The sequence below is a fragment of the Corythoichthys intestinalis genome, chromosome 2 (assembly GCF_030265065.1).
Source record: "Corythoichthys intestinalis isolate RoL2023-P3 chromosome 2, ASM3026506v1, whole genome shotgun sequence".
Lineage (NCBI taxonomy): Eukaryota > Metazoa > Chordata > Actinopteri > Syngnathiformes > Syngnathidae > Corythoichthys > Corythoichthys intestinalis.
Genome location: NC_080396.1, coordinates 56,162,247 through 56,181,281, shown reverse-complemented (window position 1 = coordinate 56,181,281; position 19,035 = coordinate 56,162,247). Strand labels below are relative to the sequence as shown.

The window sequence follows — 19,035 nt, the reverse complement described above, 5'->3', positions numbered from 1 at the left end:
GTAGTTCATATATCTACACATACGTACATAAATACACATATATGTAGCACTTGTGGTGGGAGTAACAGACTTGAGTGAGTGACATTTTCGTATCATTTATTAGCATTCCCCAATTAGGATCTGTACAATCGGAGATGTTCACATGCAAAATGTATATTAAAAAAACATTTTATCACTTGAAAAGACAAGAGCCACATTGTGATCACGCCAAATTAACTCCAGGCATTTCTCAATTAGGACCCACACGAAGAACACCTTGAAATGCCTGCACCTGCCTGCATCAGTTGCACTTCTATCTACTGACTTCAAAATCTGTTTACATACAGTGCACTCTTGTCCTTAACCATGACCAATTGTACATACAACAAAAATAAAGGGAAACAATGTTTTTGGGGGGAGCACTCATTCAACTCCTTTGCTGTGATTGATGTTCATCACCATCACTGGAATGCAAAGAGTTAAATAAAATGAAGAAAAAAAATCTTACTCAGTGTTACTTAAGGCCATTACCAGAGTGTATTTCTTTTCTTATTCTTTTTTTATTTTCATTAAATAGGCCTTTGTTAACATTAAACAGTATAAAAATATATTTTTAATCCTTTAAAAACATATTAAAAATACAATGATAGATTTTTTCCCCTGTAAGAATAATTGCAATATTTAAGTTTTATAATGACCAAAAATAATCACTTGCCCTATAAATGGATTTTTGAATAGCTGTCCACTAAAGTGGCCACTGTCCCTGAAAAGGTTAAAGGTGACCATGCATGAGAGAGGAAAAATGACAAGGTGAACTTGCTTAAAAAAGGACAATTTCAGTGCAAATTGTCTTGCAAACACGGTAAAATTACATCAGACATCATTTAAGAAAAAAATAATAAAATGTCACCTTTAAAAGTGTGTTTGAAGAAGAAAACACTCACAAAAAATATTTTGTTCTGCTTCTTGATTTTTTTAACATTACCTTTTTTCCAGCCTACCTCAGTTATCAAGTTGAACTCCTAAATAGTCTGGAAAATAGAAGAGCTCGGAGAAGATGGGTGTGATCCCAAAAATGAAGTATACAGTACTGAGTGGCAAGTGAAAATGAAATTAGCAGTTGTGAATGCGCCTGAGGGCAAAGTGGACTCACGTCCCCCGTGGCTACGAGCTTTAGAGGAGGCGATGTATTCAGCTTGACTGGCCACTCTTTTGCTTCACATTTTGGTATTTTTTTATGATAGAGGGGGAAGGATGGAGGTATGAATGAGAGTATAAAAACTGCTGATGAAGGTGACTTCTCTTTCTTTAGGATTGACCATCTCCTTTACGCCACTTCAGTTTTTTTTTTTTTTTTTGCATTTTTGTTTCTCGTGTTCATTGAGTTTGGGTTGGAATTCGAACAAGTGGCCATCACCCAGTGAGGATCCAAACATGAACCCAGGAGCTTTTTCTGGTTCCGGTCCACTGTCCTTGGCCATGTTCTTGATGAGGAAGGGCCGATCAGGCAGCGAACTCTTTGGTAAAACAGCAGCTTTTCTCACACGTTGTCATTGTGATCTCAGTTTTTCTCTTTTTGATGTTCATTCTGAGAATTTCTACTTTAACTGTTTAAGGTTAGTTAAAGCTCTTTTACTTTTATCTCATCTTTTTGTTGAGGACAGGTAATGCTTATTTTTAATGCCATAGAAAAGATTTAAAAAGCTAACATAATAAAAGGCTGCATACAGGTTTTCAAGAATCATAAAATGAAATTATTTTGTGGTTTTTCATGATCTGTTAAATTGTATCATCTACTGTGGAACATTTGAGATGGACCTTATACATTTACTCTTTTACACGCAAACAATAAATTTCGTACAAATGAGAACAATCTCTATTTATACAGAGTTAGTATTGAATTGAAATTTAAATAAACCATGAAACTGTTGGGTGTTACCTCTATAAATGTATATGATTTAAATCGAAAATAGAAAAGACTTTCTTAAAAACAATCATGTATACAAAATTATCAATGAAAAATCATTTATTTGATCGCACAAATAACCTATTGAAAGTACAGATTGATACATAAAAAAGTTCAAATTCCGTAAAGAGATCATGGGTAATCTTCTAAGATTCAGTGTGTCTGCACTGCATTTGCAATCATTATCTCAAAGATAATTTGAGGGCAATTTAATGTTACTATGGATTACCACATTTTTAAATTTTTGTCTTTTTACGATAAAAGGCGGCGGTGGGTTGTTGTAGGACGATGTCTGATCAAACACCCCCCAAAATAAATCAATCAATTAATTAATTAATTAACCATTGCATTGTAGAATGCATTTTAGAACGCTTTGATAATTTTCCACTACAACAACAACAACATTGGTTTAGAAAATGAAGTCTGTGACATTTTTTGCACAAAAAAAGTCAATAAGCTCACTCTACTTCAGTAGAAGAACATACAATGCTCCGATTTAAAGTTCAGCCATTAATTCAATCAATAATCGTGCAAATTAATTTTTATTTAAAACATATAAGTATGATTGTTTTTAAGTAAACTAGGCAGTTGTCCAGATAGTAAAATATATATATCTCCGAGGGCAAATCACATCATGTCCAGTTGTGGGGCAGACAAGAAAAGAGGCATTTACATTTTTTATCATTCCCCTTTGGCCACAGGGGCAGACTGGCGTTTTCTTAAAACTCTTCCGACAGCAGCTGTGAAGCAATAAAAATGTTGACTTCACTCAAATCTCACAGATTCACTTCAATATTATACTAAATACAAAGTTTGGAATCCGAAATATTAAGAAGAGAAAGTACTACCAGATACAGGCACTGTAGCCAGTCAATGGGATGATTATTTCTTATAAGTATATTTTTATAATCCTTTCGTTCATTCGTAGTCTGGACAGCTTACCCTCACATGGGTGGGGGTTTTGTCATTGTCACTGAACCTAATTTCTTTATTTAAAAAAATTTTTTTTAATCCCACCACTACATTTTTCGTGTTTATTAGTGTTTCTTTAGATTATACAACTGCAGCAATTTTTGTAAAATTGTAAACAACCAATGCTGAATATTTTTTACAGCACAACGGAACTGATCATTCACTGTAAATCTTACCTGACTGAGTTAAAAATAATCATTTAATTAGATTTATCGCAACAGAACACCCGTCTGTCTATACACACCAGGAAGACAAAGTGAAACTTGTGTATGATCAATAGGATTTTCAGACTATTTTCAATGGTGAGTGTATTTTATGCTCATAAAGTTTTCCAACTCAGAACTTCCCAACATATGTGTGCATAAATACTAGTAGCTGTGAGGAAGACGTCAAATGTAATTATTCGGGATGTTGACAAGAACACAACACTGACCTCGATCCCTCACTGTCCCCTATTGGTTATAAACTGGTACTGTCCTGCTTTGTGCTGCTTTTAACAGGAAACAAGGCAGCCAAATTTGTACTGTAAATGGATGTGGCTAAAAAACTAAACCGTTTTGCCTACAAGATCCCTTGAGATTATTTATCGTTTCTCCATATTTATTACATATACATAAAGTTACCAATAACATAATTACTTACATGATTGAAATGAGCATTACAGTGTTGTGTCACTTGAGGCTTTTGTGTTAGTTCATCCTATTTAAGCCACAGTTGAGTTCTGAGATATTCCCTCTCTTTGTGGGATTCAATATTTCTCTTGGTGCTTAAGTGTGTTGATACACAGTTTCATCACAGTTTTAAATTTTGTATCCCGTTATAAATCCTATTTTGGGATTGTGAATACTATAATTGGTTCCATATTCTCCATATAAAGAAATTTTATAAACTGTAATGTAGTTTATTAAAAATGATTGCAAGCTGCTGATGAACTATCAAGCTCTAAAATTACCGTAAGTATATTTTGTGAACATTCTGAATGTGGGGGAAAAAATATCCGAGAATTTCTGAAATTAGTTACAATATGCTAAAATAATGTCATTTACAAAATGTTGCTGAGCAGAAATATTTAAAGTCAGAATGGCTTGAATCTGTCAAAAAAAAAAAAAAAAGAAAGGAAAAATATGGACTTCCAGGAAACGTCTCCATCAATTAAATATTCTATTTATTTTGAGGGGAAGAATGTAGAATAGTCAAAAGGTGGGGGGATCTCTAGATGTCCTAAATTCACATAACAAATGAATTGCTTGGAATCTTTAGGGAAATGTGGAAAGGTTAGGTAAAACACTTACATTTCCTGCCTAAATTTGGGCTTATTTTTTTCTGCATAATAATGTGGAAACATGAAAATTTTGGAAATTAGGTCGGTCGATGTTCTATGTACGGGGTGTCTAAATTGGCAAATATTTTCCTGTTAAATAACAAAATAACACAATGCCTAAATACTGGAATATCCTGCGAAATGTGCAATAATAATAGGTTGGCATTTGTCTTGAGGGAGCTGATCCGATTGGAGTGGAAATGGTTTTAAAAAAATATATATATAGAAAGTTGGAAGGGTTAGGTAGATTTGTATTTTTCCTTTATTTGGGGATTTCATTATGGGAAATATGAAACAGACCGCAGAAAATTTGGAATATAGTAAATAGCTTCCAATAATTCATGAATCAGCTGAAGAGTTTAAAGATGACATGATTGGAAAAAATGACTGATCGAGTGGAGAAATATGCACAATTGACGTAAATCTAGGAAATGTCTCCATTAATTTGTATTGATTTAAAAATATATATATATATGTTTTATTGTCTTAAATTTGGGCTTATGTTTTTTCTGTATAATAATGTGGAAACATGAAAATTTGGGAAATTAGGTCGGTCGATGTTCTGTGTACGCGGTGTCTGAATTGGCAAATATTTTCCTGTTAAAAATCAAAATTACACAATGTCTAAATGCTGGAATATGCTGCAAAATGTGGAATAACAATAGATTGGCATTTGTCTTGAGTGAGCTGAACCGATTGGAGTGGAAATGTTTTTTTTGTTTTGTTTTGTTTTTTGAGAAAATAGAAAGTTGGAAGGGTTAAGTAAATTTGTATTTTTCTTTTATTTGAGAATTTCATTATGGGAAATATGAAACAGAACGCAGAAAATTTTGAATATTGTAAATAGTTTCCAATAATTCATGAATCAGCTGAAGAGTTTAAAGATGGCATCATTGGAAAAAATAATTGATCGAGTGGAGAAATATGCACAATTGACGAAAATCTGGGAAATGTCTCCGTTAATTTGTATTGATTTTTTTTTTTTTTTTTTTTTTTTTGTGGGCAGTGGGGATTTAGGGAGTATATATATATATATATATATATATATGTTAAAAAAAAAACAAACAAAAAAACGTTTCCTTCATTCCCTGAATTAACTACGATAAATGACGGATTGTCAAAATGAAATTGATTTTGAATATATATATACGGTATGTATGTATAATAATAATAATAATAAGTATTATTATTATTATTATTATAATTATTATTATTATTATTACATTCTTCAGCATTCATCTTCTAATGCATACAGTGGGGCAAATAAGTATTTAGTCAACCAGAAATTGTGCAAGTTCTCCTACTTGAAAAGATTAAAGAGGCCTGTAATTGTCAACATGGGTAAACCTCAACCATGAGAGACAGAATGTGGAAAAAAAAACAGAAAATCACATTGTTTGATTTTTAAAGAATTTATTTCCAAATTAGAGTGGACAATAAGTATTTGGTCACCTACAAAAAAGCAAGATTTCTGGCTGTCAAAGAGGTCTAACTTTTTCTAACGATGTCTAACGAGGTCTAACGGTCTCCACTCGTTACCTGTATTAATGGCACCTGTTTTAACTCATTATCAGTATAAAAGACACATGTCCACAATCTCAGGCAGTCACACTCCAAACTCCACTATGGCCAAGACCAAAGAGCTGTCGAAGGACACCAGAGACAAAATTGTAGACCTGCACCAGGCTGGGAAGAATCTGCAATAGGTAAAACGCTTGGTGTAAAGAAATCAACTGTGGGGGCAAGTATTAAAAAATGGAAGACATACAATACCACTGATAATCTCCCTCGATCTGGGGTTCCATGCAATATCTCACCCCGTGGCATCAAAATAATAACAAGAACGGTGAGCAAAAATCCCAGAACCACACGGGGGGACCTAGTGAGTGACCTACAGAGAGCTGGGACCACAGAAACAAAGGCTACTATCAGTAACACAATGCGCCGCCAGGGACTCAAATCCTGCACTGCCAGACGTGTCCCCCTGCTGAAGCCAGTACACGTCCAGGCCCGTCTGCGGTTCGCTAGAGAGCATTTGGATGATCCAGAAGAGGACCGGGAGAATGTGGTATGGTCAGATGAAACCAAAATAGAACTTTTTGGTAGAAACACAGGTTCTCGTGTTTGGAGGAGAAAGAATACTGAGTTGCATCAGAAGAACACCATACCCACTGTGAAGCATGGGGGTGGAAACATCATGCTTTGGGGCTGTTTTTCTGCACAGGGACCAGGACAACTGATCTGTGTAAAGCAGACATGTCCAAAGTCCGGCCCGGGGGCCAAATGCGGCCCGTGGTCAAATTTCATCCGGCCCCCAGCCTCTGTTATAAAATCAATAACTTTTGGCCCACACACAGACTTAATAAATTGGTCAGCCGTACTGCTACCAGCATATGATTTAGCTTACACACTAAATGCTGCTCCTCATTTACCCACTAAAAGGCAGCGGCACTCTAAACAACATTACTCCATTTGACCCTTTACTTGCAATTTTCTAAAATGGCGACAATCAACAAAAAAAAGTTGACTGCGATGGCAGACGCTTCAAGGATAGGCGGAAATTGGACTATTTCTTCACTAAAATATGCAACAACTGTGTTTGCCTCATTTGCAGTCGCTGTTTGTAAAGAGTTCTATGTAAGGCGATATTACCAAACAAGACACACTGACATGTACAACAAACGCAGCGAGAAATTGAAGCAACTTGAAGCTGGTTTAATTTCAGAGCAGCAGTATTTCGCTAGAGCCCGAGAGTCAAAACAGAACTCCACAAAGTCTAGTTGAGAGATTGTTAAAATTATTACCGGTAATTAAAAAAATAATAAAGCAAATGTGACACACAGAATGCTTGCTAAAATTTGCTTAAGTATATTGTTCTACGTAAAGGACGTCAGCCAAGGTCGGCCCCCCCCCATTTTTACCACACCGAATCTGGCCCCCTTTGCAAAAAGTTTGGACATCCCTGGTGTAAAGGAAAGAATGAATGGGGCCATGTATCGAGAGATTTTGAGTGAAAATCTCCTTCCATCAGCAAGGGCATTGAAGATGAGACGTGGCTGGGTCTTTCAGCATGACAACGATCCCAAACACACAGCCACGGCAACAAAGGAGTGGCTTCGTAAGAAGCATTTCAAGGTCCTGGAATGGCCTAGCCAGTCCCCAGATGTCAACCCCATAGAAAATCTGTGGAGGGAGTTGAAAGTCCGTGTTGCCCAACGACAGCCCCAAAACATCACTGCTCTAGAGAAGATCTGCATGGAGGAATGGGCCAAAATACCAGCAACAGTGTGTGAAAAGCTTGTGAAGAGTTACAGAAAACATTTGGCCTCTGTTATTGCCAACAAAGGGTACAAGTATTGAGATGAACTTTTGGTATTGACCAAATACTTATTTTCCACCATGATTTGCAAATAAATTCTTTAAAAATTAAACAATTTGATTTTCTGTTTTTATTTTTTTTCCCACATTCTGTCTCTCATGGTTGAGGTTTACCCATGTTGACAATCACAGGCCTCTCTAATATTTTCAAGTGGGAGAACGTGCACAATTAGTGGTTGACTAAATACTTATTTGCCCCACTGTATGGGGGTTAAAAAAAAAACGCCCACTTCCTTTCAGTTTTGTGGACGGACAGTAAACTGATTGGACCGTTCAACCTTGCAGCCAATCAGCTTCGCTCTGAGCAGCTCAGCAACCAATCACCTCGCGGCAGTCACCAGTCGCTGCATTCGGCCGGATGAGATGCAAACACGGACTGTTGTGGTAAAAATCCAGTGGTTGTGAGCGTCATTGGTCATTTAAGGAGAAGACACACAACAATACACACACACAAACAAGTGTGTTTTAGTTGCTCATATGAACGCTTTTCCATTTTCTGCACGCTTGAGCACTTTGTTTTCGCTGCCGTTCTCGTTTGATGCGGTGCACGAGATCCTCGCACCAACGGTTTTTTTTTTAATTACACGCGGAGAGCGAAGAAGGGAACAAACTAAAGGAAGTTATTATTGAAGAACACGCCGTTAGAAACGGACACACCATCCAGAAGAAGGAAGAAAATAGAAAGGAGGAGGAGATTGACTAAGAAGCGCACAAATGGTCTTTCTTTGGGACGCCAAATACGGTACAGCCGTCCAAAATTATATTATATTATATTATATTATATTATATTATATTATATTATATTATATTATATTATATTATATTATATTATATTATATTATATTATATTATATTATATTATATTATATTATATTATATTATATTATATTATATTATATTGTATGTTATGTTATGTTATGTTATGTTATGTTATGTTATGTTATGTTATGTTATGTTATGTTATGTTATGTTATGTTATTGCCTGTTTTTGACACAGATAAAACTCACACGAGTTAAATTATAGAAAACAAGTTTCAAATTAAGATAGGCATAAAGTCAAACCTGAGTTAAACAAAAATATTTGAGGGTAACGGGAAACGGTAAGCATGAGTGATTATTCTGGGGGAGATATTTATCATTTTGGGGGTAGGTAGAGTAAAGAGCATAATTATATACTTTTCGAATTATATCATACACGAGACGAATTCAGTCTTTCACGTTTACTGTTTATTTATAAGTTAATTCAGACTGTCTAATTAGATCAATGTTATTAAGAGGAAATTCATTTGTTGTTGTGCTTTATAAAAATTAAGGTCTGTTTAAGCCTTATGATCAGATAGTTAGACAGACAGACAGACAGACAGACAGACAGACAGACAGACAGACAGACAGACAGACAGACAGACAGATGGTTTATGTATTCTTTGAGGTCAATAAAGTTTCCATGATAATAAAAACATTACAGTATTTGACCCACTTTTTCAACACTGCATGGCAAACTAAAACAAAAATACTAACATATTGCAATATGAATACCCTGCTTCGCCAGTGTCACTTAAAATTTAGCATTATGTTCGTTGTAAATGAAGGCAGTATTTATACTATCATCTATCGGATGGGGCAGGCATGCGATTGTGTCATATGCGCCAACGTTGTACTAAAATGACATACAACACTGAACATTAATTTGAGCTGGAGACACTGGCACTAACATGAGTAGTAATGGTAACCATATGATTTACAGCTCAATAAAATTGCAACAATATCACTATTTTTATCTTTTGATGTGTATATTTCTTGTTTGTGCAATCGTATAAAATCTAATTATTCAAATTATTTTACAAGAACACTTTAATATCAGCTCGTAAATCAATGCTTCTTTCAGACCCTTGCCCTGGTCGGCGCTACACTCCCCCATCCACTACCCTCGCCTCGGGAGGAAAGATGGCTGAGGCCCTGGGTGCCCAGGAGGCTGGAGGCGGAGCGTCTCTAGTGGGCAAGTTGCGCATGGCTGACCGTGACATGGTAGGTTTAAGACCAATGACTCCTTGGATTGCATTTTTCTAGCAATACTTATTCATCTTTTTCGCAGGTGCTGTCAGATCATCCGGGAGAGCTTGTGAAGACAGACAGTCCCAACTTCCTGTGTTCAGTGTTGCCCACACACTGGAGGTGCAACAAAACCCTGCCTATTGCTTTTAAGGTCAGAAGGTCTTTCTATTTCCATTCCATTTGAACAAGCTGCTTTAAGAAGATCTGAGATCAAGGGTGTCATTTTTGTTGTGAGCCACATAAAATAGTTGTGGTTTCCTTCAGTGGGCGGTTATGACAGGAAATGTGCAATCACTTCATCATATCCTTGCATACACGAGCAACAAAATGATGGACAGACTAGCTGTGAATTCTGAAGTCGTGAAAATACTTTCCACAACTATTGTTCAATTAATTTTAAAAAGAGGTTGCTTAACAAAATATGCTTACAGTATCCCATTGTTATATAAAGTGAAAAACAATATGAAATGGGATTTTAGCAATGAATATCCGCACAATTTTAATTTCCTTTAGCAGGCCATAAAATATGATGCGCTGGGACACATTTGGCCCCCAGGTTCAGTTTGACACCAGGTGCATTACTGCACCTGGACAATGCACACCAATGTGCCCCAACACATTAATGTGCCGTGGGAGATCCTCACATGTGTATTGGTAATTGGTTTGAAAAGTAACTATTTACTTCAAACATTTGATCTTTTTCCTTTTATCAATAGAAGAAGACAATACAGTATATAGTGATTTCCAGAAGAAAAAAAAATGCTTTTCCACTAGATGACATCTGTGGCTTTACCTGTTGACATATATTTACACAGTAATAAGCTTTGCATGCAACTAAACAGGCCCTGATTAGGGTTTACTTGTAAGTAAATGTTAGGAAAAAAACATCTTATTTCAATACAGTTATTATTGTTTGGGGTGTTTCATGATATTTTTCTGAAGTAAAATGTGCATTTGCTCACTAAAGGCTGGGAAACACCAGTCTATATTGTTAAAGCACGTGGAAACAATATGTAGACATCCAACATGTTATCTTATTTTTTAATGACGAGAACAGTCACACCATTATCATGCACACTATCATCATCATCATCTACTTTGCTTGTTGGACACGATTTGTCTACTGTGGCATAAAAGTAAATTGCATGCAAAATTATTACAAAAACTAATGTGAACTCACTACATCTTATGCATATATGGCATATTCCAATAGTTGTGTATTGTCATGGTTTAATGCTTGTTACATCCTGTTGATGCTTTTGCACGCCTTTCCTGCACTTTCAGGCAAAAATGCATTTGTGGGAAAAGTGGCTTTTAGCCGCACAACTGATTCATTTAGTGGGTTTGTTGCATTAGCTCGCGCTCACACTTGTGAACACACCCATGCAAGCTCTTGGTGCGTTATGCATCCTAATGAAGTGCCACTTACCTCTTTCAGATAACAGATGATTTGTCCAACGCGCACATCGACACCTATCATACATGCAGTTCTGTGTACATATTTCAGGGCTGTTCAAGCAATTTCATCTGAGGCTCATGTACATTGAAAAAACAAAAACCGCAAAAGTCACCTCAACATTCTTCACCTTTAGTGTATTAAATCTTACGTCAGACTAAGACAAACAGCTCTCTATATATTTTTCAAATATTGCATTCATTTTAGTGCATGACTGCTTTCTGTCAAAGGTTATAAAACAAGTCATTTAGATTGCTTAGGAGTTTAGCTTTCCCGCAACCTGTGTATCCCACACTGAGCATTAGCAAAATCACATCTGAAGATTCAGAACCAAAACAGGAGTAATCTGCAACAACTATTGTCTCCTCATTAGGAACCTTGGTGGAATGTGATTCGACAAGCATATAAATACAATAAAATAAACAATATAGATATAGTTTAAAAAGTAATACAATAAAAATGTAGTGATTTTAAACAATTTGTCATGTGCCTGGCAGTTGGCACAGAATTATAAACAAATCTGTTCCTCCTCCTAATTTCTATTTCATTATTGATATATCAACTGTATTCTGGAATATTCTGCTATCTGTATATTGGATGAAACATAAAACTATCTCATTCCATTGTTATTCTTTTTTTTGTGACCATGATAAAATTATTAATATTTGAAGTATCACGTGATATTAGTAGTATAATGAGCATCATAGGATCTGTGTTTTTGTTTTCTAAAAAAGACCATGTGGGCAATGTCAATTGCCACACCGTTTTAAACACATAAAAGATATATGATTAATCATTAATTGACCCAAATCTTTCAATCTTTTTTTTCTGGAATATCACCAGGTAGTTGCCCTTGGTGAGGTTCCGGACGGCACCATGGTGACAGTGATGGCAGGAAATGACGAGAACTACTCAGCAGAGCTGCGCAATGCCTCGGCAGCAATTAAAAACCAAGTAGCCCGATTCAACGACCTACGATTCGTCGGTCGCAGTGGGAGGGGTATGCTCTAATGCATGTACAAAAACAGCACTTATACACACTGCAGTGATACGCGTACAAAAAAAGAGATGTAGGGGAAAGCGCAAATGAATAGAAGTCAGTATTCAAAACAACTTCCTTGTAATCACCTCTCTCTTCCTCCTCGCTTACAGACACGCACAGTATGTGCACCCAACAGTTAGGCAAATAGATCAACTTATCTATTTAAAATAGCAGTGTGTGTAGATACAGTAAATAGCAGGATGTTTAAAAACTAATTTGAGCTCAAAATGTATTTTCCTTTATGCAAATGCATTGACCATTAATCAAATGTGTTCTGATCAAAATGAAGAAATGAGAACACAAGCCAATTTTTCCAATTTCTGCCGCCTCAGAATTTATATTTGAGCCCAGAAAGACCTGACTACATTCCAAAATGCAAATCCATCACAGAGAGATGTGAATTAGTGCTCAGAAGACGTTATGTACCACTAAATACCGTATCTAAGCCTATTATACTACAGTAATTTTTTTGGGTAGATCTGGCAGTATTTGGTATTATTTGAGACAGTAATTGCTGTACAAAGTTTGGGACCACTTTTTTATCCTGTAAAGGTCGTCAGCAAATTGTCCATAAAAACAAGTTTTGTTAACGTCTCTGGTAGCTCCGATGACGTTAGGATGATGACAGAAAGATGAACACAACCATCGTTAGTCAGAGCTTCCTGTTTTGCAAAAGTACTGTAGTTTCAGATATACTGCTTTGTATTAATCTCAAGTCCTTGCCTCGATATGCTATTGTAATTGTTCATTTTTGGTCATCTTATTTGATCATTCATATTATTTTAAACATGCTTCTGGGTTTCAACTGCTAATCTATGGTTTCCTTTATTTTGTATCACACTCATATAGCAAAATATGAGACAAACTGTCCATACAATGCAGTGTACGTCCTTAACAAAGTAAATTCTCAACAATGAAAAATATTTTTAATGTGAAGTAATGTCATGTTTTTTATCCATAAAGGGTTTTTTAATGTTAATCTACCTTATCTCTTGTTCTTGTTTCTTTCTTCACTTACGATAGGCAAGAGTTTCACCCTGACCATCACTGTGTTCACAAACCCCTCTCAGGTAGCAACATACCAGAGAGCAATCAAAATCACAGTGGATGGGCCCAGAGAGCCACGACGTAAGTAATGGATCAAATAGCCTGATGTATCTCCTCAGAGGGCTTTGAATTCTTCATTTTGTTTGCAACATGTCACTTTTGAATGAACATTTGAAAATTTAATTATTATATTTCATTGCATGAAATCTGTTCTAATCAAGTCTATTTGATATCATCTTGGCCAAGTTAGCAACTTGGAATCTATTCTCCCAATCTTTCAGCTGAATTGATTCATTGGTACAAATGCCAACTTCCTCTCTGACGTCAGCTCTGCCTTTAGTATGTGCATCAGTAGTCTCTCACGCAAACAAACACATCGGCCTATTGGTGGTTCTCCTCTCTGCATTTTTTTCTTTTCTCTGTAAACGTTCAACTATAAACTAAAAATTATTCTAACCCTTTAGCATTGTTTTTTGTTATTTCAGTAACGACCAACATTGTATAAGATACCATCAAAGTTGTAGTTAATGGGAAAGTAGTAATTGATCTCAAGGAAATACGTATGTTACTAGGTGTTGTTATATCAAATGCAGGGTAGGCAGCGTTGTTAGCGGACGTTATGGGAAGTTTTTGTTGCATGTTTTTGTAAATCATGTATTTTTTTAGGGAAATGTAAAATGAGATTTGAATGTTTTAGGATGACAATTGGCAGTAAATTTTTGGATTAAACTTTTTTGGGGGGTTTAAACTACGTATATGCGTCTATAAACCTTTTTTGGAGTGAGGGGTTCCTTGTATTTTTTTTCACTTATAACAGGTCCACGGCAAAATTGTGAGACCAATTTTAGTTTTTCTCCTATATGCCACTTATCCATAGAGATGAGCTTAAAAAAAGAAGGGGGAGAGCGAGAGAGGGATACAGAGAGAGAGAAAAAACTATATTTGAACAACACTAGAGGAAGTAGGAGAAACACATGAGTCAATGAGGTCTCATGTGTTTCTCCTACTGCTCAAATCCGATGAGATGGATTTGAGAAAATGAGATGTAAGCATTAGGAGAAACAGATGAGACAATGAGGTCTCATCTGCTTCTCCTACTGCACGAATCTGGTTTTCTCAAATCAATCACATTTGTCTCAGTGATGCCGCTAATATAGCTCAAGTTGCACTCACATGTTCCCTATAAGGGTGTTGGCTGTAAGTACAGTATTATTCCTTCTATTCAAAACTTACTATTAATGAATTCACCAATTCACAACTTTTTAGGAAACCTATCCTTTCTCACCCGCCTTTCACCGATTTTGTGCTCTTGCCCCAAATTGGGAGAAGATGATGACAATCTATGGGTTCTTGCAGTTTAATGCTTTTTGAGACTTTTTTGCTCTTTGTGGGAGGGCTTAGTCTCTATAAATGGTTAAGGGCTTCCACATTTCCAGTGGAAAAGTAATGCTTTGGCGCCGTCCAGTGGCATCCATAGGCAAATATGAGCGTTTTTCATGGTAGTGTCTATTATTCAACAGGGCTCGCCGAGGATTACCATAGAGAAACACACTCGACCATTAGGATCTTATGAGTGTAACCAACAACATACCACACGTACATGCGCGCGTAAACATGCATATAAAAATAACCCACACACATATGGCCAGATACTGTGTATGCAGCTCAGTAATTAAATCTTCTGTTAGGTCACCGCCAGAAGATTGATGACATCAAGCCCGGGTCTTTGGCCTTTTCTGAAAGGCTCACAGAGCTGGAACAACTGAGGCGGAGCTCCATGAGAGTGACTCCCCCACACCACCACCATCCGCATCCTCACCATCATCCTCACCATCACCATCAGTCGTCCGGTTGTAACACGCGGCAGTCGACGGCAGCGGCCGCGTTGCATTCGGCCTCGTTCTCCAGTCCCACGCACACACAGATAGCAAATGGTAAGAACTGCAAGTACAGGTTAAGAATGATCTTGACACTACATTTGCTAGGTGAAGGGAAAAAAATGATTCTATTGCAATATATCAGAAGAAACCAAGGTTACATACAATTAATGCATCAAAGTTCAGCTATTTCTTTCCTTTTTTTTTTTTTTTTTTTTTTAAATATCCTTCCTCAATAGGCTTTGTGTTTGTGTGTCATCACGGAACCTCACCGAGGCACTAAACGATGGTATCGGTTCCTCTTATTTGCCTGGTTGAGAAAGCTCAGTGTCACACTAAAAGTAACAACCAGCCAGCTTTAACCCTACAATTACAGAAAAATGTGTTTCTTGAACGAGGATGTGAAGTAAAATCAAGGCATACTAAAAGAAACACAATCTTTGATAAGATGGCAGAGTGGATGAGCTACTCTGGCTTCCTCCCACATCCCAAAAAATGCTTGATATGCTGATTGGACACACCAAATTCTCCATATGTGTGATTGTGAGTCTGAAAGATTGTTTGTCTATGTGTCCTGCGATTGGCTGGCAACCAGTTCAGGGTGTATCCCACTTCCTGCCTAGAGTTAGCTGTGATAGGTTCCAACCACCCCGTAACTCATGAGGATGAGTGTTCCGGAAAATGAATGGGACATCTCAGGGACATGCATCTGGGATAGCGTATATGTCAGAGGTAGGCAAACAGGCCCTCAAGGGCCGTAGTGGGTCCTAGTCTTAGTTCCAACTCCTCAAACACAGACAGTTTGACCAATGAGGTTTCTGCTGAAACAAGAAGTTCCTAACTGCGATCAACTGATTGCGCTTGCAAGACACCAGATTGGTGAAAAAGTTTCCTCTTGATAGGTTAGAAGAACGGAAACCCGCACTGTGGCCCTTTGTGGAATAGTTTGACCAACTCGCTCAATGTGGTGCTGCCCTATTGCACCACGATCTGTCCAAGAGCTGAATGGCTGACATCAGGAGATTGCCAGGAGAACACCTGTCATGTCAGTGAGAACTAGATGGGCTTGTATTGTAACGAGTGCATACGGGCACATGGAGGCCATACACTGTATCACATAATGAGATTTGTGGGGAAAATTCTTGAGGAATAAATCAGGTCCTTGACGGTCTGATCTTTTGGGTTTGCCTAGTTGCAATGACCCTTTGTCCATCGCATTAGTTAACGTTCAAGACCCACCAGCAATAATTAGAAATCAAAGATATTGCAAGACTACAGAAAGAATTTTTTTTAATAGAATTTCTGCCTTTCCAAAAAAACATTCAAAAAAGGTGCTTTTCTGGATTTGGGGTAACAAAGGTCCACAATAACTGTATCCGCCAATGCAAGACAATATTTAGTCCACCAAAAGTGCTGACAAGCGAAGAACTAAATGAGAATAAGTACTGTAGGTAACGAATACCTTTTCAATGTTCTCTCTTAGAAGGGCGACAGATGCAGTCATCTCCATCGTGGTCCTACGAACAGTCTTATCCTTATCTTGGCCAGATAGCCACACCTAGCATCCACTCAACCAATCCCCTTTCACCAAGTCGCTCATCACTAGGGGACCTGTCCTCGCGTCTATCCGGTAATACAGTACTTTCCTACGCACATGTATAGTGTATTTTAAGTTGGAAAAAAAAAACATAAGTCTTGAACTTTTCCCTCAATCAGGTCCAGACCTGACTGCATTTGGTGACCCAAGGGTGACTTTGGAACGATCTTTCACCTCTGTCCCGTCCTTGCCAGACACCCGCTTCTCAGACCCGCGTGTGCATTACCCTCCCACGGCAGCTGCCTTTACCTACACGCCCCCACACAATCCCGTCTCCAACGGTGCCCTTGGCATTAGCATGGCGACGGCTATGGCGACAACACCTGCCGGGAGGTATCACACTTACCTTCCGTCTCCATACCCGTCAAATTCTCCTCACCAGACCCAAAACAGGCCATTCCAGTCCACCTCCTCGCCATATCACGTGTACTACTCTACAGCTGCGGGCTCATACCAGTTCTCCATGATGGCCGGGGGAGGCAGTGGGGGTGATTCGCGTTCCCCGCCAAGAATTCTACCACCTTGCACTAATGCCTCGACAGGTTCCCCGCTTCTGCACCCATCTTTGCCCAATCAGAACGAAGGGGTGGCAGTGGAAGTGGAGTCCAGCCACAGTAGCTCCCCGGCAAATGTGGAAGCTGTCTGGAGACCTTACTGACAGGAATCAACGGACATTTTCATTCAATTTAATGTAGCACAGCACTATCATAGTAGGTTTTGATGATTCAATGACTTTCAGTTCTACCAGTTTTCCCAACTATCAGATCAAAGATGTCTGAAATATAAGGTCATACTTGTACAGTTTTACTTTCCAGCTGATTTTAAAGGAAATTATTTTATTACACTGTTAGAATGATTTACGAGTTGAATTTGTTTACTGAAATACACATAAAGTACAGTGTAATTCAAATCACACGTATTGCAAATCAACATTTTCCCTTGAAATAAAAGGAAATGTCATGCATCTGTCCCACTAAGAAAACAACAGTTGTTTTTTCCATGAAAAAAATAACAATCTTCATTATTACGGCTTAAAACTACGTATTCAAATGTTTTCGCGTTTCTCCCCTTTTAAATGCTTCATATTTTCCCTGGTGGAGCTTGGAAAACATTTTAATGCTGACTTTATAGCCTTTATCAAGTCAAGCTTTTCTATGCATTTCTTTATTTACAGGTTCCGATACAGAGTCACTTAAAAGTCAGTATGCAAAACTTAAAAGGATTAAATCAATGAACATCATCTGCCCTTTGTCAACACTATCTTTCTTAGGACCTTAGGTGAGAAATGGGAAATAAGGCACAAAATATCAAATATGCAAGCACAAAACAAGTTGTCTGTACTTTCAATTTTAAAATAAACGGTGACATTACATTGATAGTGAGGGGCTTTGATATAGTGGCAAAGGTTTTTTTTTGTGCAACACAAAGCAAAATGGGGACCAATGACAGCTCTTATCCTGAATGTGTTATAAATTGGGGCACTAATAAAATTAGGTACCACCGTAATGGTTACACTGGGTTAGACAAATATTCTTTATGCGTCTGTATGAGCGTTTTTTTCCCCCTACTGATTAGTGAAAATTTTTAATCACTGATTGTTAAAATGATGTCCATTTCTCTTGTCCAGGTCAGGTTATATTTCCTTAATCCCATGATAATCCATAAACTCCAGGCATAGAGGCCGGCCGTTGGGGATTTGAAGGCATGCTAATCCCTACAATTTTACGACTGTTGATTTCATTTCTTTCACAGAAGGGACTCACACAAGTGGGGCAACCCCCAGGTTTAGAACCCTTGATATTAAGATAAAATGCTATAAGGCCAAAATGCCCTTTTTGTAAACAATAATGTAAACAACTATAATAGCAACATGTTTCCATAGATCAAAATGTTGACCTTATTGAGCAAAACAAATGGATGTTTGGATTTACCACATCAAAATTCCCCTTAATCAGCCAAAATGTTGCTGTTCTTCATCTAGCTGTAAAGCACGGTGTTTGAGTGGTAACTACATCTCCCTCATTGCATTGAGACAAGGCTTGAATCTTACATCAGGCCCTATTTGTTTAAAGTTTGCATGTTCTCCACCTGCTAGTGTGGGTTTTTTCGGATATTCTACCTCTCTCCACCATTTGAAAACAATCAAACAAGCAACACAAAAAAAACCATGCATGTTTGGTTAATCTCAAACACTAATGTTTGTGTATAACTCACCAAAAAAAATGTACTGTTTTGTTACAAATAACACTATGTTGTAAAAATTCTATTCACGTGTAAATACCTGGAAATAAAAACTGAAATGTTGATTTGTTGTCTCATATTCATCTTTTAATCTTAACCCAAATGTG

The 19,035-nt window shown here is 37.4% G+C and overlaps 1 protein-coding gene across 2 annotated transcripts; it reads left to right on the top strand.

The window, feature by feature from the left end:
- Positions 1–1,374: 1,374 nt before the first annotated feature.
- On the top strand, positions 1,375–18,950 carry runx1 (RUNX family transcription factor 1). 2 transcript variants are annotated; one of them, XM_057825008.1, is made up of 8 exons: positions 1,375–1,501; positions 9,502–9,641; positions 9,709–9,819; positions 11,968–12,124; positions 13,190–13,294; positions 14,902–15,147; positions 16,574–16,720; positions 16,807–18,950. In XM_057825008.1, exons 1-8 carry the CDS (start codon positions 1,414–1,416, stop codon positions 17,343–17,345), a joined length of 1,533 nt encoding a protein of 510 aa, XP_057680991.1. In that variant the 5' UTR covers positions 1,375–1,413; the 3' UTR covers positions 17,346–18,950. The 2 variants fall into 2 exon arrangements, with proteins under 2 accessions (XP_057680991.1, XP_057681001.1); XM_057825018.1 differs by lacking the exon at positions 1,375–1,501 and adding an exon at positions 8,032–8,358.
- The last annotated feature ends 85 nt before the right edge of the window (positions 18,951–19,035 follow it).